The sequence below is a fragment of the Leuresthes tenuis genome, unplaced genomic scaffold (assembly GCF_036924035.1).
Source record: "Leuresthes tenuis unplaced genomic scaffold, fLeuTen1.0.hap1 SCAF_8, whole genome shotgun sequence".
Taxonomy (NCBI): domain Eukaryota; kingdom Metazoa; phylum Chordata; class Actinopteri; order Atheriniformes; family Atherinopsidae; genus Leuresthes; species Leuresthes tenuis.
The window spans coordinates 16,776,989-16,801,986 of record NW_027325362.1 but is presented as its reverse complement, the minus strand read 5'-3'; the positions used below and the strand labels follow the sequence as shown (position 1 = coordinate 16,801,986).

Sequence of the window (24,998 nt, the reverse complement as noted above, 5' to 3'; positions counted from 1 at the left end):
TTTGTGTTTGTTAGATAGAAACTGCCTCGTTCAGTTCAATTTTCTCAAGCGATATGAACACCCCTTATGAACGAGCTCATTTTAATATGTTCATGTCCAACACTGACACACACTGAGACAGAAATACTGTATTGGTTAAGTTGATCATTGTTCAGAGAAAGCTGAGATTTAAAAAAATCCAGCACATCAGAAAGATAGATTATCATAGAACAAAACAAAAGCACCATTGACCAATATTGTATTGGAACAAGTCAAGAGCAAATATTTAAAAAAAAAGAAATAAGGCATTAGATCAGATATCTACTGATACCACAATTTTTGTCAGAACACTGTTCTCTACTTACAAATCTAGCTTGTTAGTATACATAGTTGAGCAAACGTACATATCCATGTAGTTACAAATTCAATCAGGAAACAAAAATTAACTCACATTTTCATGAACTATTCTTAACTTAAAATGCGGGTCCTCTTGGAGCGTGAAACTTATTCCTATCAATTGGAAGTTTTAACTAAAAGAAATATATAATAGAGTAAGACAAGGACATCTGAATTGATTTAAATTTGCCATAAACAGGTCGACAAAGCACAAATTGGTCAAAACTCCAACAACTTATCCACAATTTGGTGAGGTCAAATGTAATTACCCAACTACCGTCCGAATTATTGCTAAAGAATTACATTCACTATGGTCAAAACATTATTATAGGTTAATACAGCAGCTCTTTTTCAAACTGTGTCTTTTGGAACATAATAGGTACTGTGACATGTTATTTTTGAAAATAAACCTCTTCTCTTGCATTTTTTTCCTCAACCATGAAGTAATAAAAAATACCTGTGATTCCCTGTCTGTTTTTAAATATAGCTGTTTAAAACTTGGCAACCAAAGCCACAAATATAAAAATGACATTTAGAATTGAAAATAACTCAAATGTGTCAGACAGCACTGAATCACACCAGATTGACACAGTACAACCCAAATGGTGATGCAGCACAAGGACTGATGCTACATTTCTAATGTAAGCTCTACTGCTCTAGTGCGTTCAGCCTGCCGCAGTGCCTGTACCTCTCATGACAGGATGTGCGCTTCAGTTTGTGTGTTCGAATGTATTACCATTTTGATAGTGATCCAGCCAATGGCACTGACTTTTTCTCCTTGCCGTCTTTCTCAAAATAACTCCTGGCTCAATACTTTTATTATCAAATACATTTCAGAACACTCTGCTGATTTCACTGAGGCCTTAAGGAAAGTTTCTGATGTAATTTAAGGACAATAACACCTCATCAAATGCAAGATTCAGAGGGGCGAGTATGGGGAGAGCCAGAACTATCAAGAATATACCAGTCTCTGTTCAACTGTCTGCTGACTACAATTGTTACAGTTTCATGTGAAGCCTTTTTTTACATGTAATACATCATCTGATTTCACCACAGCTGCAAGTTTCCAGATGAGTCAGATGCTGCAGTGTTTAGCCTTGAGGGCACGTAATGCCACATTTGTTGAACATTAAATCTAAATGAAGAGTTTGTTCAAACTCATATTTATTTCTGACCGTAGTTTTTTATGTACCGGTAGTTCTGCTTCAGTTTTCCGTGACCTTTGGATGTTTAGTCAGATCATCAGGTCGCCAGTCATAGACTGATCTCAGTCATTATGCATGTGTCACGTTGTAGCCACAGTCATGTGCTCAAACCTCGGAGGCTGCGGAATCAATAATGCACTGCTCTGAGACCACCCACCTCATCTATGATACAGTGTGTATATGGCTGCAGTGAACAGTTTGTATCATTTAGTCTGTCAGTTAAGTTTTTTCCTAACTTCTAAAGCCTCTAGGTATCCTCTAATTCTGATCTTTAGCTTATTTTGCCCACACAACACTCCAAAGTCCTGCAGAATTTAATGAACACTTAAGTAAAGCAGATAAAAGCAATGAATGATCACATCAAAACAAAACATCCTCTTTACACTGTTTTCAAATATTTCAGAATTTTGATTAGTCATTATCTTTGTCCAATTTGCTTACTTTACTGAGCTGAAACCGGAGAATCAGGACAGACACAAATATGTGATGCTACACACACAAAGGAGCTTTTAACTTGTCACAGTGAGGCAAAGTGAAAGAAAAATCCCTTTTAATGGCCTTTGATCATTTCATTGATTGTCTTAAGATTATGGCTCTTTGTTTAAGCAGCAGTGCTTCTTTGTTAATCTGTGACCCTTTAATATCTGCTCTCCTCTCTTCAGTACTGTACTAGCAAAATTATCGTTACAGTATGTCACAGCTAATATAGCTCTGAGAAAGATCTGTAGGCTGGGCAAATGAAAAAGAAATGCAAAGCAGACTGGAGATTAGAAACCATGATGGCAGATTAAGAGTGAAATTCATTTTAAGGACTAAACTGCAAGGTGTTATTGATAGAGAGACACTTATCATTACTGTGCCATCCAGACATGGAGACGTTGGAGTACGCTGCTGTGATAAGAGTTGACATTAGAAAGAGCATATTCTTCATCCGCCTGCTGCCCCTGACCTCTGAGGCTTATTGTAACGCCTTAGTGTGCTCAGAACAGAGATAACAAAATAAGCATCTGCAGCCACGATATTTCATTTGTCACTTGGTTCAAAGATAGGCGGTGACACTGACCTTAAAGGTGTTGATTACACTTTACATTTGGCGACCTGTGTAATTTCCAAAGTAAGAGTGCAACGCAAAAGGCAGCATAATAAGCTCTTGTGTCAGTATAAAAAATATATTCAAGCCTTATCACTTATATGGAGCTACTCTGAGAAAGAAGAAAAAAAATGTCAGTGCTTGTTCGTGCTTGTTCACATTGCCAAATGGCAAAGTATTCTCTCACTTTCACAGCTAATCTACTTTCCTCCCGTCCTCTAATTGTCACCTCACATCAGAGAAGAAAGCTGCAATTATTGCACTTCAGTAACTGTTGAGACAACATCACAACAGTGGAGCTGTGGACACCGCTGAGCTGATGGTTAGGCAAGATGGTCTGAGGAGCAGATCTCTTTAGCTGGAGCATCTCCAAGCTCCAAAGTACCTGCTAAATGATCGCTTTAGATCACTGCATGAGGGTATAGACATTTACATACAAATGTGCTCATAAAGCAGTAAAACTTCTTGGCACTTCCAGGTGTTGGTCCCTAAACAAATCTGGAGCGGTTACATCAACCTTTTGTTCCTTTGTAGTAACAGCAACAGTATTCACACATATTTTTCATGTTTAGGAATATACGCGTTTTGAAGGCAAGTGGACGATCAGCTCAGATGCAAAATTTCAAAGGTTTGTCCCTTTTGCTGAAAGAAAAATATCCTGAATATTTTACCATATTCGTGTGTTTCAAGCATTCCATACAGAAGATGTTAATCAGTTTTGATAAAGAAATAGTTATTTTATAGGATTGTAATAAGACTGATCATTGTGGTAACTCATGAAATAATGTACTTTCTCTGTTTTATGAGTGTGCCAGAAGGTACAGAAACAGCAAAAAAAACCAAAAAACATTTGGATCTGACATATCTTTTTGAATATTTGTAAGAATAAATACCAGGAAACAAAAAATGGAAACTTTATTCGTAGTACGACCAAAACCTGCTCTGTGTCTTCCACACTTTTGTTTTTTACATGCCAAAGCAGAGTTTCAGCATCCGGGACATTTTAGTACTTGACTTGTCTTGATACTAATGAGAAAAATGCCTCTTGTTCATATTAATACACTTAACATCTGTATTAGTCTGAAGAGTTACTCTTCATTATAAAGGAACAACTTGTTCATAAATAGGGAAGTGCTGTTGTATGTATAGAGACTGTGGGTCCTTCAGTTAAAAAAGGTGATTAGAGAGACTGTACAGCATGGCACCATTGACTATGAATGCACAATCCTTTTGCAGTGGTTTCCATGGATACCAATGTTCTTGGAGAGTTTTCTTTCCACACACAATGAGGGTTTGCTTAATATTGTTTTTTCCAGTCGAGTGTTCCACGCTTTCATAGGGATTCAATTTTACAAATGAATGTCACAATTACACTTTTATCAGATCAGTATTTGTTTCATATGTTTCCCATTGTTAAAATCCAGAGATCCAAATTTGTGTTGAAATGTTAAGAGTACCACTGAGCCTGTCTATCAAGGCAAAAGAAAGGACTTAAAAGAGCAAATTGATAAACTATCAGGATTTTTCTCGATCATATGCCCTCTGCTGTGGCAAACATTGTGTCTCAGGCTTTTGAGTAAAACAACTTCAAGTATAGATGAATACAGATCCGAATGACTACATTTCTAAAATATGTGAATAATAAAACTGCATTATCTTTTTGTTATGTCTATTAAGGATTTTTTTTAATAAATTACATAGATCCCACTTCGGCAGATTCCTGTAATGAACAAGAATCTGCCTAAGTGGGTTAGTTAAATGTAGCACAAGACATAATAGAGGTTTTTGTAAATGAGTGAGAGAACACATGAGTAGCTGATGTGTGAGGATGATCAGCTCCAGGCATCGTTCACACATTGATCAAATTTAGCGTAAAGCAGAGGGACTGCCCTCGAACAAAGAATCCTAATGTTGAATCTGGTTGGACTTTTACATTTCTTTGTGTCTTGTTTCCTGGACACAGCATTTAGCAGTCAAGCGTTTAACAGCTGATATGCGTGGTGCAGCATTTATGCAACACCCTTACATCACAGACTAACATTGACCTGACTAAATTTAAAGAAATTAAGATAATTGTTATTAAGCCAAGAGCATTCACAAACCACTGCTTCAGTACTTTATGAAATTATATCCAAACTATTTAAATGTAATTAGATGTCATGCATTCAGATGTCTTTCTTTTGCACACTTTTATCAGCTCCACGGGCTCTGCTTGGATGAAACTTTTAAAGCAAATATTAATGTGTATCTTAGAAATAGACACATTTTCAGTGTACAGAGCCATCATGAAGAAGTTAAAGAAATGTTTATTAATAGCTACAGGAATCAAATGCAGCTCAGAAGAGTGCACACAATCACAGCGTGATTATTTTACATCATCACTTTTGAGCCTTTGCTCTATATTCATTATCATTAGCTTGATATAAGACACACACACACACAGAGCAGCTGTGTGTCACATGACCTCTTTTCATACATTTGTTTTTCAAAGAGACAAAAATCAAAGGCTTGTAAAAGTGCTTCACACATGGAAACGGTTTATTAATGTTTCCTTTGGAAACAAAGGTGTCTTTGAATGCACAAAATCAAAGACTAAACATATTACTGAAGTGAACCCTGAATTTACATAGCAGCCATATTTGATTTGCATCATAGTCAGAGTGGTTGTAGACAGCTTTCCTGCAGACAGAAAACCTTGTGGAAATGTAACTGTCAGTGACACCGACTTCTATTAGTTGTCACCACCAGTTAACAAAACTTACATGATCATTTATGGAACACTAATATCTGAGTCATTTAAGCATATTGAGCTACTGAATAAATCCTGTTATGCTGCACAATCTTCTTAGTCTTTTCAACAGCTTTATTGCACTTTATTGCACTTGTACCTTCAACTCAAATATTTTGTATTATAGACCTATTTGTCTCCTCATACTTTGTCTTTGGTCTGTGGTTTTCCATTTTGAGATGTAATGTATTCTAGTATGTTCTTGTTTTTTTTGGACTCCTCTGCTCTGCGTTGTAATCAACTTGATTTAGTCTTTAGTTTAATGCTTTTTTTTGTGCCGTTGAGCTTGTTCTCTTGGGCATTCTGTTTAGTTCAGTTCCGTTAACATACCTCTTTGCCTCTGTGCCCTGCATTCGGTTTCTTTGATTTCTCTTGGAGTTTGATTGACACCTCACTTGAGACTATAAGAGCTTATATGCTGTGTCCACAGGCTACAATAGCCAACGAGTCTGCGCTACAAGAAAGTTTGTGGGCCTCTTTTGCTTTACTCTTGTAAGTCTGCATTTAGGTTCTCCATTACATGCATTGTGACACTGCTACTATTCTTCTTTTCCCTCTATATCAGCTGTGTGAAGATTCATTCATCAAATTCAAATGATCAGGCTGTCCAGAGATGACATGACTAATAGTTACTAAGGCCTCAGCATGACTTCAGTTTTCACTAATGGAAAGTCTTCCTCCTACTGAACGAGACATCTCATCAGAGGGAGGAATGCTGGTATTGACCGGGTCACCTCTAGTATAATCCAATCAGAGGTTGATATTGTATGAAACCGTAAAATCAGATGAACTATGTCAGCTACTAATGCTTGAATGTGGAGTGTTCAATGCCAGGATCAGGGTGAATAATGTTTATCTAGCTAGTTCCATGTGTTATTTAGTAATCGGCATAGTTCATAGTGGGAAGTGTGTTTATATGAATCCAGCCCTTGAGTTTGTGAAAAATTATGGTTTTACTGATATGATGGAATAATGTACTTTCTCCTGGCTGCATTTATATATTTGTCTGCTTCACAGTTTCTTAACAGCAAGGTGAAAACCAGTTTCATTGACCTCTTCTTGTTCTGCAATTTTATAATCAGAGTAATGTCCTGTTGCTCCTGTAAATGCTCCCCCAGTGATGTCACAGTGCACTGTCTGCACCCTGAGGACACTTTTACAGCACGTCATTGCAGCAAGGTGAGAACATTAACCAGTCAGCAAAATGAAAGATTTGCATATAGTGTTATTAAATAATTATCACCTAAGAAACTGCCTTTGGTCATATTCGAAAGCTTATGATTACACAACATGTTTGCAATTTATTATCCTCAAAGATAAGTGCTCGACTTTCTGAGATCTAATATTACAAGTGAGAGCTGTAATTTCTCTGCACATCTGCTTAAATTAGTGACAATAATAATAGGAGGCTTTTTTTTTTTGTTTAAAAACAAGAACCATGCACAAAAAGTGAAATTACGGTACAAGCGGAGTCAAAGGATAAATAATTGCAAACCTATTTGAAGGCTTTTACTTGAAGCTAGTAAATCAGAGCAGGATTGGGAAGTCTGGACTAGCTGTGGTGGTACAGTATTGATTCAGTAATCCGAAGCCATCTCCCAAGTGCTTCTGATTTATCTGTCACATTTCATTATGGGTCCTGTGCGCAAGAACTCTTTCTCTTTAATACAATACTGCAGAGAGCATTTAACCATTTGATGTGTCATCTTTCCTGCCGGAATAGATGGAGCTCCCTGCAGCAGATTTTCAACTGTTCTGGTGTGCAAGGGCGAACTCTTCAGTCAAACATTGGGTGGGGGTGATGGGGATTGGAGGTTTGAAAAATGAAAGAAAAAAGATTCACATTTTTTTTGTATGGAATTGTGCTCTTTAATCTAATCTAAATTAAGATCTGCTCATGTCTGCTCAGCTTCAAGTCCTGTGTGGTGGAAGTACCGTTGTGTAAATTTCACCTTCAAATTTCTAACACGTAAGGATGTGTGTGTCACAGCAATCGGAGCTTCATTTTCTCGGACTTTAAGAACAGACACAATTTGTTACGTTAAATTCTCAGAACATTCTTTACGACACAGAAATAGTGTCTGTTTCAGTACTTTGCAGTTTCCTGCTTAAATCGATGTAAGAAATTAAAGAGACTGGCCTGATCGGAAAGAACTGTTAATTTGTTTCTGTGGGTTAAAAGAAGTTAAGTTTAAACTGAAATCAAAAGATCACAAGTGGGATTTCTTGATGACACTGCAATGTTAATGACTCCATATGCTGGGAATTTATATCTTCTAGTATTACTCATTGGTTTCCTTTTACCGTGAAAGTTCAGCACAATACAACACCCTAACTCAGAGTCTTCTCTTGGGAAACAAGTGATCAGTAAAGACTTAATGATTAATAACTCAATAATCAGTAGGTCCTGAATAACTCTGAAGTGAGGTCTACGGTATTTAATATAAAATTAGATAACACACTTGGAGATATTGTATAAATGATTCATCAGGTGTTATTGAAAGCATATAAAGGTAAGCTTTGGAATAACAACAACTTGTGATCTATTATGATGAAAATCATGAGTTGTTTATGGGAGCAAACCTTAAAGACATTTTTCAACCATTGTAGTTATGAATAGATCTGCATTACTTGATTTTGATGCTTAACTTGCTACAACCCGGCATTTTTTTTGGAAATAGATCAAGTGATGCACACTACTAAGAACTAGCTACCAACTTGATAGCTGCGTTTTTCAATTGTCCCTTGTTAATTCACGATCGATACTAGTTGCTGTTGAGGTCATGCTGCGGAACGTGCAATTAGTTCCTTTAAGTCCTGTTGAGCAACATTTTGGGTGATCAATTGGTAGAAATGCTATACAATGAAGAGTCTAGAAGCATTTTCTAGCTCTAAGAATATCCTAGCTGTCTGCTCTACAAAGCTTTTACTGCTGTCCTTTGTTATGTATGTTTTAATTGAGCTTGATGTTACCTCTAGGATGCAGAGGGATGTGTTGAGGAGGATGGTAGAGATGTGGATTATATTGGAACTATTTCCATTCACTTCATATATATATATATATATTTTTTTACAAACTGTAATGTTCTGTTTGAACAGTTTAAATCCAAAGATGTCCAAGTCACCCTGCTCATTGCTGTGCCATGTGATACTGTACAATTACTACAGAGCACTGAAATGAAGGGGTAAGTGGGTGCATTCAGGTGGCTGTAATTTGTGCTGTTACAAATCACGTCATCCCACACATTGGAGCTTTTATTTTCTTCTGGACTAGCTTGTGCTCTACAGACAATTAGATTAATGCAGAAGACAATTGTCTTTTGAAAAATTGTGAAGACATTTGAGATCAGTGAAGCTGTTATCCTCGCTAACAATGCAGATGAAAAACTGATCAGACTCGGAAAATTTTACAGTTGAGCAAATGCATTAAAGCCCTAATCATGTTTCAAAGTCACATTTAAATAAATGTGACATTGAAACGTTATTAGATCTGTCATGCATTAATGGCTATTTCTTTGCTAAACTTGTTTTGTTACATGCTAACACTGGTAATGTCAGCTAACATAATTTTAACTGATAACTTGCATTATATGAGTTGACTGTGCACATTATTGTTGCTAGCAGCAGGCGGCAAACATTGTGTAGCACAGCAGTGTTACTTGAGAACAAAACAATGAGCTTGTTGAACATTATTATAACACTAGATCAGGATTCAAATAGATTCACTATATGTATCAATAGGTTAACTTTGTTGATTAATAGCATGTGGTATTGTAAGTACACAATTGTACAAAGTATAGAATATTGGTCCAGTTGTATCTCCATGTTTTTCGCATGGGAAGTAAAAGCAACTCGCATTTTGATTAAGATTAAATAGTCTATCAGCTTTACTTTTAGCAGTGTAACGAAAGGGCTCTCAAACTTGGGGTCATCTTTAACATCAGTTTTCTCAATGGTGGTTTGATGTTTAGTATTTCAGGTAAAGCCTGAGAAAGATAGAGCCTTTAAAATCTGATAATAATCGTGAACACAATCTTTCCTTTGCCTTTATAGAAGTTAAAAGTAATTATGAAAACAAGGGAATAAATCGCTTTAGGGAGTACGTACATTATTCTGTCTTTAAACCTTTTTTTCATGGCATTTATAAACCCCGCTAGTGTCGGCCCCGAAAATGAAGAACATATTTATGGAAACAGAAAGCAGTGGATACAAGTTAAATTATTCTACATGGCTAGAATGTCAAATTTGTGTCCCAATAGAATTTCAAAGAATTGTCCACACTATTTTTTAAACAGTTTCTTACAAAAAGCAAAGTATTCGGGCATTGTAAAGTCCTCCAGACCCAGAGTCGTTATAAGGGCTTAGTAGTGTGTAGATTTACTAACTGGCAGAACAGACTAAGACTGACGTGCTCCCGGCACTCTTTCCCTTCATGACGATATTTAGTAATATTTCCCTTTGTGGTAATATTTAGTTTTGATGCCACTCTACCAGACAGCATCAGTGACAGATGAGTTCAAGATGTGCAGCAATGCTGACAAGCTAACAATGCTCTGACTGTGTCATGACTGTTGTGTGCTCATTAGCCAGAAGAATGAAGGACATTTTGAAATCTGATTTAAACGGGCATAGTGTGACACACATGGTATCCAGGAACCATACTCTAATCTTACATTGGCACAGTTATGAATCTGGTAGAAATTTGACTTGTAAATTAAGTTGCTCTATGAAATGCAATCAGCTATTTTGATTGCAGTCACCATATGCCAAATATGAGTAAGTCCAGACTGAGGAAGAGCCATCAGTTACTATGCAAAGCTTGTTTCTTTGCTAAGGAAGGAAATCTGGGAGCCCTGAAGTCAAAGAACCAATCGCCATCTTTCCACTTTTGTAACCATTTGTTTTGTTTGGTATCAAGAGTCGATAACAGCACAAAACTCATTTTAAACTCAAAGTAAGACAATAAAGTTCTCTCGTCAAAGTGGCAGTTATTTTTCAATTTTTCGTGCTGGGTTTTTTTATGCAGCTAACATGAAACTAGTTTCCTTTTTTTTTTTACACTTAAAGGACCAAATGATCGGTTGAGTAATGTAGAGACTGCTTGGTTGAAATAATGCTTTGTTGTTGTTGTATAATAATCAAAAGACATCAGTGTAGAAACAAATGCCTCGCGTTTGACTTACATAAATTACTTGCAACTATAATTAAGTGATGATAGACTATGCACAAAGATGCACTGCTGCTTCCTCCTCGCAAAGAACAGAGAGCTGTGGACAAGCTGACGATCTGACATGAGAATGATACACAGTGATCATTTCTGTGTCACATACTACGTTACATAACACTTCCCCTTACAGTCAGAGGAGCTGGATAGCTGCAATGCTCCGTGAAGACATCCAGACAGTGCAAACACATGTCAGCTGCATTGGTTAGTGATGGCCGTTGCTGAAACATCCCATCATGCATCTTGTAAATCATTATACTCTGGTGCTGCTTTTTGGAGGACTTCTCCAATAAAATTGTTGATTTTACTACTAATATTTATAAGATACATCAGCAGCATGTACATATGAGTGCTCACAACTGAAACAAAGCCTCATTTTTATCAATAATTCCAACTGAAGCACAGCAATGGGAATGTTTATATTAGTGTTTGTTTACTTTCATTTCAATCTGTAATTTTTTTAATTTGATCTTATTTATTTATAGTGCTGGAAATTGTACAAACTGGGCCAATCAGAAATAAGAAATTGATCTTCATAAAGCTACAATATGATAGTGAAACAATCCAGGATTTATCAATAATTTTAGTAAATATATATGTATATATATATATGTTCATGTTGTAAACTGCTGCATGTTATGCTTGGGCAACTTTGTTAGATTAAGTCATTCGCTAACATAGTTAGAGGAAGACATTTCATTGTGTGTGCTTGAAAGGAGCTGTGTTTATATATGTAGAAAAGAGAGGCATCCTATGGAAATTTTGTGCGGCACCTACAAAAAAGTCCAGGATTCATCGTCATCCACTCACTTTTTTCCTTACTTGCAAAACTATTAGGGAAAAAAAATAATAAATTGGGATCAAAGGACTGGAGCCTTCAAATAGCAGGTGTCAGCACTTTGTGTCTAATAGATGTTACATTATATTTAAATCTGCTAGTGCAAATGGCTGCTATATAATTGGTTTATGATTAATATCTTGATAGGAAATGTAAGTCTCAGTCTATAATCTCACTACACAAAAAAAAAAAATTATTTTCTTACTGGGTAATGTATAGACACAATACTGATTATATGCTGCCCTAGATCACAGTATGCCATGTAAGTGGTAGCATCCATTACAGCTACATGAGGACAGTTGCCATACCCTGCAGAGAGGCTGCTAGTGTGTCGAGCTAAAGAAGCCCCTTGAGAGGAAAAAAACTGGATTTTTGCCTCTACTTTACCACATAGACAGTGTTTTTGAGTGACAGACTCATTTGCCAGGTTTTGTGGGTGGATGTTTATGCAAATGCCTCTCCTCTGTGGGCTGAAATAGCCATTCAGTGACAGGCCAAAACTAACTGAGCTGAAATGCAAGAGTCATGCATCTGAGAGGCTAAAAGCAGTGCAGAATTCACATTAAATCTGTAGCACCACACAAAGAAGGCTTGATCAAATTAATGACAGTAAGCCAACCCACACAAAAGTTAGAACATGTGTTTTTATCTTTATATTTTAGCTTATTAAAAAGAAAGTTGCAAAATATGTTGAAGGCACATGAGAGTTGTCCACACAAAGAGCGTTTAAGACTTGCCCTCAGAACTGTGGGGCGCAGCAGCAGCAGACTCAGCGTAATTTTTGTCAAGTTTTTTCTTCTTTTTTTTTTCGATGGGTGGATCTCACTCTGAACAGCATTATAAGTAAAGCTGTCATATAAGAATCACAGCTGTTGCTGTTTGAATCTGCTTTTACACTGATTTGATTTGCTTCTCTCTGCTATAAAGCAAAGATGCCCAACTTTCATTTCACATCGTTCTGATTGGATCGAATGAAATCAAGTTCTTGAAATCTACCTCTTCTCTTCTTAGCAAGACTGATGGAATATTTTCTGTTATTGAGGCAGGAAATAAGAAATCATTCCAATCGATTATGAATATGTTGGCAATAAACACATTTATGTCTTTCTGTCTTTCTATAGAAGGACTTATTGCTTTTTACTTATTGCATTCATGAAGGAATCTTTTTTTCAATTAAGGTCATAAAAAGATCACTGTGGCTTCTCCTGTAATTCGTGAGGTCTGCTTCTCATTTATTTAGACATTACAAAACAGAGGCTGAATGCACTGTGATGTCAAGGAAAGGCATGCAATTACACATGAAAACGCTTCCGTGATGATTACATATTGCTTAAACAATGTAGTCGTATACTGTTTGGCGCCTTTGACAAAATATTGCATCAGCTACAGCTATACAAAACACTACGGCAAGCTTGATACAACACGAGTGTGCTGCATGAAGTGATGTTTGATTAGCTGTAGCTGCAGCAGAAAATAAAGAGGGTCTGTTACAAATAGTACCCAACCTAAGACTTGCATATTCAGTTTATAAATTACAAAAAAAAACGTCTGTTGGAGTGACATAACCTCGTAATTTGAAATGTTAATGTCTGTCGCGGCTTGAGTGGCTCCTGCTAAAAACTTGTTAGTGCTACTAACAACTGCTACAACTAGCTACTTCACCTTCACTCATTTATGTCACCGGGTCATCGAACCAGCCTTAGTTTGAATAATTTCACTGCACAACTCACCGATGCCAATTTTCTGTTGCTGTTTTGTTCGAGTAATCATTCTGTAGGCACAGCTAAAAGAGCTGAACAAGAACTCGAGTACTAAAGAGGCAAATCTGTGGCATTTCAACTGTAATTTAGAGTAGGTGTGGGAGCTGGTGCAGTTCGGATATACAGGCACACAAATGTATCACCGTTTGGAATTCATCACTTGAAAGATGCCTACAGGCTGAATATATATATACTAGTAAATCAGACATACACATTTCCTCATTATTATGCAGAATTTTACAGGTTAAGCGCTGCCATTTTTAGGACAAGAGGTGTGGCTGCCTCGCTTCACAGGATTAGAAACGACATTATATAACCCATTATTCTGATTACAAGTCCTGCTGTAATAATACATGTCTATATACAACACTGTCACAACATTTCTTTTGTGTGTGTTAGAGTTGTGGCTGTGTAGTCAGAAAGGAGGACTCGTCACTCCGAGGGCAATGCAAAAGCAGTGAACATGAACCCTGAGCTGATGCATTGGTTTAAAAAAATGCAGTTTTGACCATGTCTAGGCAGTGTAGAGATTTACTATGTCATTTTCATTGAAGAACTGGAACTAAGTAGAACTAAATATCTGCAAATGCAACAAGTCCAACTGAAATGGTCACATAGGTCATTTGTTCATACAATATATGAACATTTCTTCATCGAATTAGATGTCATTCTCAAGTCTTTTGTTTAAGAAAATACAAAGTTTTGGATGAAAAGTACAGTAAAGTGCTGCACTTTCAAACATAGGTCTCTGCGTGATGTGATCTTGACCCTTAAAATGCAGCTTCTCTTTCTGCCACAGGAAGTCACATAAACTTTTAATTTAAATGTAATTATCGTCCATCTCTCCCTGCTTGATCAGACATCATATGGGCGTGTTTTGGAAAGAAGGACAGTTTTGAAAATGTAGCACCATCCCTATAGAGAGAAAAGCTACTATTTTCTTAGTCAGACTAATTTCATAAAAGATCATGAGCAAGTTGACCTACATCCCTATTAATACTTGCAGTAGTATGCAAGGATTTGGGCACCCAAAGAGATTTGAGCAACTGGATATATTTGATCAAGCTTATAGACTCATATTAGCTTGTTAGGGCTATGGCCATTGTTGGGAAAGGCCAGAAAATGTCCTTTTCAAATGTTTGTGAATATCCATACTTCCGAAACTTTGTCAAGATGATCTGTAGCCATAGGGTCCTTGAAGCAGCTGCCCACAAGTCTGAACATTAAAATAATTTATGCTCACTGTCATGAAAATTAAATAACAGTCCTCAGAGGAGATTATTCAAGTGAGCCTGGAAACTCAAGCACTTGTTTCTTTTTTTGTATTATGTAGCCAAGAATCTTATAAGAAAGCTTCCTTACTCTAGCAAGGCTTGGCAGTTAGGAGAATGCTCAAGAAATAATAAAGACACACTTATTCATACTACTTGGATACGGATATTGTGGTTTCAGATAATATGGAAGCCAAAACAAGATAGCGATGAGCCAAATACGGAAACAATTCTAGTCTATTAGTGACCTTCCATTTTCTCATACCACAACTCTCTTAGGCTCCATTAGACAGCAGATGTACAGATTAGTAACGTTTAGACAGCGTAATAAGAACAGAGAATTGTTTTTACCAAGAATTACATGTAAAGTATATATTTTCCTCTACTTAAAGTAGGAAGAGGCTACAAGATCAGCATTTCATGTAGCTGTGTCCTCCTTTTATAAAATCATTAATACTTGGCAGTACTTTCCCCGCTTTCAGAAACTTTCTCGCTTATAGATATAGAAGCAAATCAAAACCCATTTTTGACTCCAAGAGATCTGGAAGATTTGTCAGATTCTGGAATAGTTTGACAGTCATTACCGTGCAGAAAAACCTACATAAATACGACTTTCATGGAAGAGTCTCCAGGGGAAAACATTTCCTTCATTTTAACCACAAAATTTACTGCCAAAACTGCCATGACCCTTTGTGCAAACTTGGTGCCTTTTAAAAAACAATCTTGTGGATTGATGAAGTTAATAAAGAGCTTCTTGGCTGCAGTGAGCAATGATATGATTGGAGAAAAAGAATGCAGGAATATGAATGTGGAAGCTGTGATTTGACAGTTGTTTTTTGAGCCTGTAGCACACACAAACTCTCAATTATAGAGGAAGACAAACAATCCGATTGAATAAAAGCAAATGCTGGAGTCGGAGAGATTTTTAAAAAGTAAATTAGAGGATAAGCAGAGGATAGTTTCTACAACACAATCCTGAACACAGTGAAATTGACAGAGATGCATGTTGAAAGTTGTACCATGGACCTCAAAGCTCTAAGGCATAAATGCACTCTGTGGACACCTCAGAGATGAGGCACATAAAGGACAGCTAAAGATTCTCATAAAGCTGAAAGCCTTTTGTGAAAAATAATAGAAAAACATGTCCCTCAAACAACAACTGAAAGACTTTTAGGTGATTACAAGAAGTTTTCATATGATGCGATGATCAGTTATTATAATTATTATTGTTATGATGACTGAAGAGGGGACCTAAGCATGGAGTGTGCTCAAAGCTACAGCAAGGGTCCTGTTAATTTTTTCTTTGATTTTGAATTGTTTGGATAACAGAATCATTCTGTGTAAAATGTTAAAGAAACGATCTGTTAATGTTTGTAAGTTTGCAAGTTAAGTGACTTAACTCACTCAGTTATTGTGCAAACTGTATCATGTCACGGCAATATGGTAATTTTAACATTAAACGTATCTAGTTGTGTTTGGTGTGCAGTCACAAATCCCTGCTGTATAAGGCCTTCAAAAAGGGACTGACTGACTTGAAATCTGTAAATAAATCCTCAGTTTTTTGTTTGTATTTAAAATTTATGTCAGCATTTAATTGCATCCAGTCTGCCGTTATGATAATCTAAGACTTCCATTTACTGTGAGCCCGTTTTCAGTGTTGCAGTTGTCTGTGTATTTATCAGAGTCACTATTCTGGCTTCATATTGTAATGCTGCTGACATACAGCCTCAAGACTTGGATCAGCAATCCATGTGAAATGAACAACGGTGTTTCATTATGATCTACATCCACAACTAGGCCTATAGTTAGTGGAAAATGTAAAACAAATTGGATAGTGTAGTGAAACAATCAGGATTTATGGTTAATGCTTTTAAAACTGAACTATTAAATTTTTCATTGATTACTTTCCATGATCGTTTGAAATGTGTTTCCTAACTGTTAACTGATATCACATTTTCAAATTAAGTTCAGTTTGGTTATATTATATTTTAACAGTCCCAAAAAGGCAAATTATAACAATATTTATTCATAATTAGTCATTATAAAATAGCCATTTTTTAGAGTTGTTGGCAAGAATGACCTTCTTTAATGCTCTTCATAGCAGCTGAGCCGAGGAAGCCTCTGACTGAACACTTTGTATGAATGTATGATAACAATGACATTCAAAGGGTGTGCATTGTTGTTCATTATATTCAGCAGCTTTTGAAGTATTTTTCTTAGCATAATCAGCTCCAATACACATCCAGCCTTCTTTATCAGTTTGTTCAGTTTCTTTTTGTCACTGGCTCTGATGCTACAGTCCCAACAGATGGCTGCAAAGCATCCCACTATCTTTCCCACAGACTTTTAGAAGACAGGTAGCATCTTGACACAAACATTCCTCAAGAAGTACAGTCTGCTCTGTTCCTTCTTGTCGACAGCTTCAATTTTGCATTTCCAGCCAAGTCTGTTGCCCAATTGAACATTTTGAGCAAAACGAATGCTGGAAATAATTAAATGAAATTACCTCTGGTTGCTGGTTCTGCTTTTGTTGATTCTAAACTTTGGTTGTGCAAATCTGACAAGAGAAAAGGCTTTTAGTGTCTTCAGTGATGTGTCATCGACTTAGTGTTTCCGAAGAGTCCATTTTTAACCACGAGTAACAGTGTGAGTTGTTTAAACACCCCTTTAAAACAATAGTTTTGTTTTGGTTCAGTATCACTATTTAAAATGACCGAAAGGTCATCTTAGAGCCTCATTAATTTTGACTTTAATTCTAGATCCACAAATAGCCACCTGAGCGTTTAAAAATATCCACCTTATAAATGTATATGTATATGTATATAAAAACAAATAATAATAGCTGCGTATACACCTCCAAACTCGATTTCCTTTGCCTGGGAATCAGTGTTGGGAATCCAGAAGTAATTGTGGGTGTGATGTTTGACCTCATTTTAACAGTTTTCTGTATGTTTCACAAATCCCACTGGAATTGACTCAAAACTGTGTAACTGATTGGAGCATAGCATGCAGTCATTCCACACTCTAAATCATCTTTTTTTTTAATGGGCCACTTTCACACTGATTTTTCAGGGTTCCTCAGACTAAAGTTTTTTTTTTGTGTTGCCCTTGTCACTTCTCAACAACTTTTCTTTAGCAGTTCCATCCCAGTGCGGCAGCCTCAGGAAGAGACAAATTTGAATAATAAACACAGCTACATATTGAGGGCAAAAATACCAAACCCCAACAATCCAAGAACTAAAGACAGGAGCACTGCTTACAAGTGGAGTTGGAAATACTTGAAAGCTGCAGTAATTGAGGATTATAGGGGGAACTGGGGAACGGGATGTTCAAGACATTTACTGTAACTAATGACAAATAATGCACGTCTAAGACATAACCGATTCTGTGCTGTTGATCTGAGCTCTCTCCTTCACTGAATTGGAACTAAAATGGCCTCCAAGTGTATGGAACAATGGGGGTGAGCATAATGCAGTGTGACTACTGAGTGACTTGACTGAGATCCAAAGTGAATAAAAGGCCTCACTATGTGAGGCAGCGAGGCTGAGCTGCTGCAGAGCTTGGGACTTTGGCGGGTGACAGAGCATCATAACGCTTCACACACATTTCATTTGCCAATAAACCCCATTGTCATTTTCCACATGGTACACTGCCTGTGTCGTCAGGAACTATAATAATCAAAAAAGCATCTGCATCGTATTGGTGTTTGCCTCTGAAATGTGACATCTCTGTCCCTCTTCTGATTTGGCACTGGTTGGTTCTTATTTTCCTTTGAAAAGAAAGGCATGACACTGCATGAAAAAGTGTTTATATATGTATATACACACATATATCAGAGATTGAGTGTGAACATTTTCCTCACAGTAAAAACAGAGGATAAGGACTTAAATTTGTAATGTCAGCCTCATTTCTAACCTACTTAGTGTACTAACAATGAATTGGGACACCCACTTTGTAGACTCATAAAAAATGAATCTAAATATTTTGTGAATTTCTCTTCTTTTGTTGCATCATCCAGTTTGAAGCAAAGTATAAACCCACAGCTCCAGAGAGCAGCTTACTGTGACATTTGTCATATTTTATCACTTTGGCGTACAATTCAGTCTCATCCTAGATATAGGAAGCAGAGGTGTGTGTGCAGTGATATCCCACAGAGTCAAACAATGTTTAGATGAGAATCTCAAATTTCATTTTTTCATAGATATATATATATATATATATATATATTAGAGGAATTAGTTGGTAAGAAAAATAGCTTTTGCAATGAGAATAATTTCAGGAACCAATAAATACGATAGGTCTGTGAACCACAAAGATGTACTATCACGTTCAGGAATCTCAATCGATCATGACCGTGACAGTTTGAGTCTTTATTAAAAGTGAATTCTTTGCAGGACATGCAAAAACACATGTTCCTCTCAGACAATGACAGTCCTTGACCTGGATCCTTAAAAACTGGCAAATTCTAACCGAATGAAACAGAGTAAGCCATTTTTCCTTAGGCAAGGGCAGAAAACATAGACTCACTCACAAAACATGACAATCCTAAAAAAAAAAGCTGTTTATTTCCTGGAGCCAAAGTCGAAAAGCTCTGTCAACCAAATACCGCTTCATGCTCTTGTGTCAAGTTTGTGTTTCAATAGAAATTCTTTAAAACATTGCATGTGGCTTTCACTTCAATCTGGCAATAATTCTTGTGCTCCAAAAATTCAGTGTCACACAAGATGGAGTCAGTCTGTGCATTTATTGGAGTTGAAAGCAAAAAATAAATATATGGAATAAAATAAACATCAGAGCCAACACATGCCAGTCACTCATTCACCTCTCAGCAGCTAAGAGTCATCAGCCTGCTTGATTGTGATTGTGAAGGATGTGGGAGCAAACCTACACAAACAGAGAACACCCAGGAAGAAAGGGAAAAAAAAATGGAGATTTTAATCCGCCTTGCTGTGAGTGCTGCTGTGCAACTGTGCTGCCTCCTTTTACAACTTTTAATTCATGAAATGAGAAAGCAAGGAAAAAATGTAACTATATAAATGAGTCCTCCAAGTAGTACATCTGGATTTGTATTGTGTCACTGTGGTTTTCTAAATACCTCTATATCAAAGAATGGGGTGTGTATTTTGGCTGAAGAATCACTTTAAATGGTTAAGCTTTAACTCTTTTAGTGTAAAAGGGTCTACGTGGAACACCACTGGGCTATTTCAGTGACATGGCTGGAGTATACAACCTCCAGCCCTGCTTGTCTTTGATGTACTCTGAAAACCATACTCAAGCAAGAACCGAGAAGATCAAAGACATGCGATTTTTATCAAATGGAGCTCTTGTAGACTGGTTATAATGCTTTACTCTCCATGAGAGACACCTACTCTGTCGCCATGATGCCACAGGAAACACGGTGCTCTTTTAAACCCAGTGGTGATCTCCCCGTTATCCAGATGAAAACGGATTTATTAAAAACCTCCCATCAAATAACCCTATAAATAGAAGCTGGTGGAAAATCTTCTGAGAGGGGAAAAAAAAATAAGCTGTGCTCTTAAGCTGTTATTAACATGCTGATGGAAAAAAAAATTGAAATGTTATTTTAGAGCAGAGAATTTTCGGTGGAAATAGCATAATGTCTCCTTGTAGTATTTTTGACTTGAACATGGGATTCACTAAATGATGAGATTATCTGCCAAAATGGAAAGCTGAGTCATACTTGCTATTACACACACGTGCTGCTTAGCTGCAAGGTGAATTGTGATGGTAATATGCATCAAATACTGTATGCTGTATTGCTTAAAGGGTTCTAGTGGAGATGAAGGTGAATGGTGCTCAAATGGGTTTATCATTAACTTGACACATCATGTGGAAATGTGGAGCATGAGTTACTATCAGTGGCATTACAGTATATTTCTCCAAAAAATCCCACATAGTGTTTTTTTGAAAATATGCCTAAAAATGGGATGTGGAATGTGCAGCATAAACAAACAGCTGTGCTGCTGCAGTCAATATTCATATGTTTCTTCTGATTAGAAAACTGTCACCTCTCATCCAGGATGCTGTTGTGGCAACTGCCATTTTTGTAAGCTCCATAACATTCCTCCTTCCAACATTTTTCAACCAAAATCTAAAGGTTGCCTCATTATTTTTGGTTCAGTGCACTGTGATGAATGCCCCTCCTTTTGTGTCTGTAAACACGCCCCACCTCACTGAAGTATGCAGCAAACTCCTCTGGATATTTTTTTTTCTCTGTTATCTGTTAAAACACAGTCAGCTGTATGTCTAGATGGGCTTTCTCAAGAGTTTCGGGTAATAAAGAAAATAAATAAATAAAATTTAAAAAAAAACCCACATAGATGTGTTAACTACAAAACGCCCCCGACTAGCTGGCAGCACTAATGCACAGGCTCATTATGATCCTTATCAGAACTGTTTACAGTTCATCCCGTTGTCTACGTGTACGCAGATGAATGCATGTTCTGCTTGTGCATTCAGGCACATGTGTGAATGTACACCACTGAACAGATCCCATGGTTGTGGCATCTTTTTTCCTTTTTCTGTAAGACTTTGACCACATTTAATTACTGCCGATTTCCAACTTACAGGAAAAATAAGTTGCATTGCTCTATGGCAACACTAAACAAGTACCATTCCTCTAGAATGCCTCTAATAGGCTTTAATGAATTGATTCAAACATGTTAATTATTTTTTTGTAGATTCCATAAATCACTCAAGTCTTAAACCTTACCCACAATATTTAAATGTTGCTTTGCTTGAACAATATGAGCCAATTATGTGGCATGAATGCCAATAAAAAAAAATCAAGCATGTGTCCATATAACCATTGTTGGTCTTTGTATGGATGACACTGACATAAATGTATAAACACACAAAACTCTCTTTGGCTTTGCAGCCATTTTATCTCTGTGCTGATGTGCACAAAAACAGCCATTTTAAATTCACAGCAATGATAGTGCATTTTGAATTCAGTCCAACCAAACGAAAGACCCCCCCTTTGGGTGGTTGCTTTGTGCCGGTGTGGTCTTTACTACACCCAACTCCTCTGGCAGCTTTGTTCCTAAAGTTGACACTTTTCTGAGCCAACTGCAGTCCACATATCTATGTGTGCTCTTTGTTTCATGGGCCATAACACTTCAAACATGCATTAAGGGCAGAGGAAGGAGTGACAGGCGTGCACATTTCATTGACACGTTAACTACCTTATCTATGCAAACAGTAGAGTTCATTAAATCTGCACCTAGTTCAGCAAAAAGGAGCAAGATGGCAGATACTCACCTTCTTTAGGAGGCCGCTTCACTTCTGCACTTAGATTACAGATCTGTCCGGCTTGTAGTTGAGGTGACAGGCAACCCTCCGTTTGTGGATTTAAAGGTAAAACCACGTTGTTGAGCATGAGCATGTTCTCTGATTCTCCATCGCCTAAATGCTGAGGACATGTGCATTTTGTGTACACGATCCCACATGTCTCCACTGTCCCTTTTTCTAGTTTCAGGCAGTTTTCCAGCCATGTACAAAGCACTTGACACCCAAACTGGCTAGGGCTCGCCTTATTAAACACCAAGAACTCCACAATAGACTTCTCCTCCTCATCCAGCTTCTGCGGCGTCAATCCATTGTAATCATAAGGGAATACTCTCCGCAGTTGAGCGAAATTCTTGTCATACAGCAAAAATACATAATTATTCTTTGAATCGCAGAGATACACTATAGACTCGTTCGCTTTTAGCAATTCATTGATCTTCTCATGTGAGTAATGATCAAACTGATAAGCTAGCAGAGAATATTCAGAGCAGCTCAAGTCTCGCTTGTATAGCTTAAGGTAGATGCTGTATTTGGTAGGGTCTGGGTTTTCCAACGTCCATGTACAGTTTGTGTAGTTCTTGGGAAACATTTCAGTCACCGAATATGATCCATAAATGACACCCTTGACCAGAGTGGAACACCAATAATCTTGGGCACCAGTTAATCCAAACATAACCAGAAGATAGGTGGAAAATATATAAATCAACAGGTTTCGAACAGCCTTCATCCTATGTCATTTGGCCTGCAATGAGAGATGAAGATGATTACGTAAAGTAATGTTAAAGCAAACCACACAAGAAACATTATAGGACATCTCCATCAAGTCTGATAGATGTGCTTCACATAGCTCTTGCACATTCTTGACATGGAAAGGGGGAGAAAAAGATGCATTAACCTCAGCAACATGTCTTTTGCAGGCCAAGACTGCCTTCTTCTCACTATACTTTGTGCAAACATTGCCACCTTGTGGCTGCTTCTGCACTAATTTATTTATCTATTTATTCATTTTACTGAAGGAGGTGGGCGCAATTATGTGAGTCATTTAGACATTATTAATTGGGTCATATTTGGAATGGCACAATCCCAAGAGATATTCAAATGTAGCTATTTAGAATATCTGTCATAAGAAAGACAAAGAGTGAATTTTGGCATGCAAGTCCGCGCAGCCCTCGCGAGTTGTGGGGATGCGGGGTTTATTTTACGCAGTAACCAGGATCTTTTCGAATCAACCTCCATTATTTGTGATTTAGGCTGTTTCCTCTCAGGACTCAGGAATTTACACGTTAAAAAAAAATGTATTTCTGAGTCCTCGTGTGTGGTGACTCTGGCTCCTCTTCTCATGTGCGCTTTCAGTCCGCCACACGACCCTGTCTGTCTCCCAAATTCAGAGCTTGACATATTTGGTAATGCAATTTGATAAAGAGCCCGTGTTTCAGTGCCTGTCTGAGTGCGTTTTGTGCATGCTTTTGTGCGCGCGCCACCTCTAAACTGTGCGTGTGTGAGAGAGAGAAGGGGGAGAGGGAGAGAATGCAATGCGATGTCCTGATTGCTTTAATCCTACAGGCAATGCAGCTGTGAGCAGTGTCACAGCAGAGCGTGCACGTGTGTGTATGTGTGTACGTGAGTGTGTGCGTGTGTCCATGTAGGCGTCCAAATCCAGAGTGGGATGTGGAGAGCAGTTTTCGTAGAAAAATCAAATTTCCGTCTCTAACTTATTTTTGAATGATAAAAACCTGTCCGTCCCATCACATTGGCACAATATGTGTCATGTGGGGATTTGTGGAAGCGGCGCAGAGTTAGATCAGCTTTTGCAGCGATATGTAAATCCATACGATCCCACAACCTTCCCGCAAGATTCATGGCCAAGGCTACACCAAAAATAAATAAATAAAAAATTCTGTATTCTGCAGACAAGAATCCGCTTGTCAAGAGAGTCTGATTTTTTTTTTTATTGCCGGGCTTCCAAGAGCAATTTCGTGTCGAGAGGAAATCTGAATATAGAGGCACGGAGGGGCTACATCTCATGTAGTCTCAGTTCGACGCTCGGCACTTTAAAGTGATTTTTGCCTCTTAAGCAAGAGATCAGCTCTCAAAAATCATCTGCTAAGCACCCCGGACTAACACGAGCGGATCAACGCACCAAAGCCTTCACGATGAATAGACAGGGCAAATATTTAACAGGAGGAGGCTAAACTTTAACTGAGGGATGACACATGAAAATTGGCTTTTCAGTTGCTTCAGAAGCCTCGTGCATCAGTAACAATAATGATAAGAATGATAATAACGATATTATATCTTACCTTACACTGCGGAAGCTATGGCTATTTTCCCAACATTGACCACATCCTTTATAAATATATTCTGCTGCCCTCCAGTGAATCAGTAGTCCCCATTCTCCACAATAGAAGTCCGGCGCAACAAGATGGTTCAATGGATGGGAATAAAATGCGTTACACTCCGGTCTGCCCGCTCATATCCCCCCCGTCTCCTTTCTCTTCTGGGTTTTTCCCATCAGAACGGAGCGCAACAACGCACGACAGCCACTGAGCAAGAGACAGACACGGAGAGAAAAAAGACCAGGAGAGACAGAGAGGGGAAGAAATTCTTGAAGTGATGAGAAGAACCGAGCAATTGTTACAGTATTACCATGAAATATATTGGCAGACTCCACGTCTCTGTTTCCCACTGATTTCTCCAGTAAGTCGCGTTACCCCTCTCGTCTGGAAATAGGGGAAGAAGAAGAAGAAGAAGAAGAAAAAAAAAAAGATCCGTAGTGGGTGGATGTTAGATGTTGGGGGCTTGTGAGTTACAACACAGAGAGAAATAGACGCGCTTTGCTTGGTGCTTGCAGAGCTCCAGGAGCAGGCTGCAATATCACGTCACACTCAGCCTCTAAGATAAAGCACGTACGTACGCTTCTCACTGCCGCTGCGTCTGGCACCACCACCACTTTCTTCCCAGCCATCCTCCTCCCCTTTTTCTTTTTTTCTGTTTTCTTTTTTCTTTCCCTAATACAACCCCCTCTTAATTCGAGTCAAAAGGGTTTCCCCCCCGAACTGGACCCTCTCAGTTGTGCTCAGACAACGCTGGGCTTTGCAGCGTTGCGTTTTCCTGGCAGGAATATTTCATGGACTTTTGT

The 24,998-nt window shown here is 37.8% G+C and overlaps 1 protein-coding gene across 5 annotated transcripts in view; it reads right to left on the bottom strand.

Annotated features, from left to right (window-relative positions):
- Nucleotides 1-24,770, bottom strand: part of adgrb3 (adhesion G protein-coupled receptor B3) — a 104,307-nt gene extending 79,537 nt beyond the window's left edge. For 3 of the 5 annotated variants that reach the window (XM_072391145.1, XM_072391146.1, XM_072391149.1), the window contains exons 1-2: nt 24,160-24,768; nt 21,833-22,601 (exon numbers count right to left, since the gene is read on the bottom strand). In XM_072391145.1, the coding sequence (XP_072247246.1) occupies nt 21,833-22,586 (754 nt within the window). In that variant the 5' untranslated portion in view covers nt 22,587-22,601; nt 24,160-24,768. Of the gene's footprint in view, nt 1-21,832; nt 22,602-24,159 lie in introns of all 5 variants that reach the window. The other 2 variants (XM_072391147.1, XM_072391148.1) reach the window with 1 other exon arrangement.
- Between the last annotated feature and the right edge of the window lie 228 nt (nt 24,771-24,998).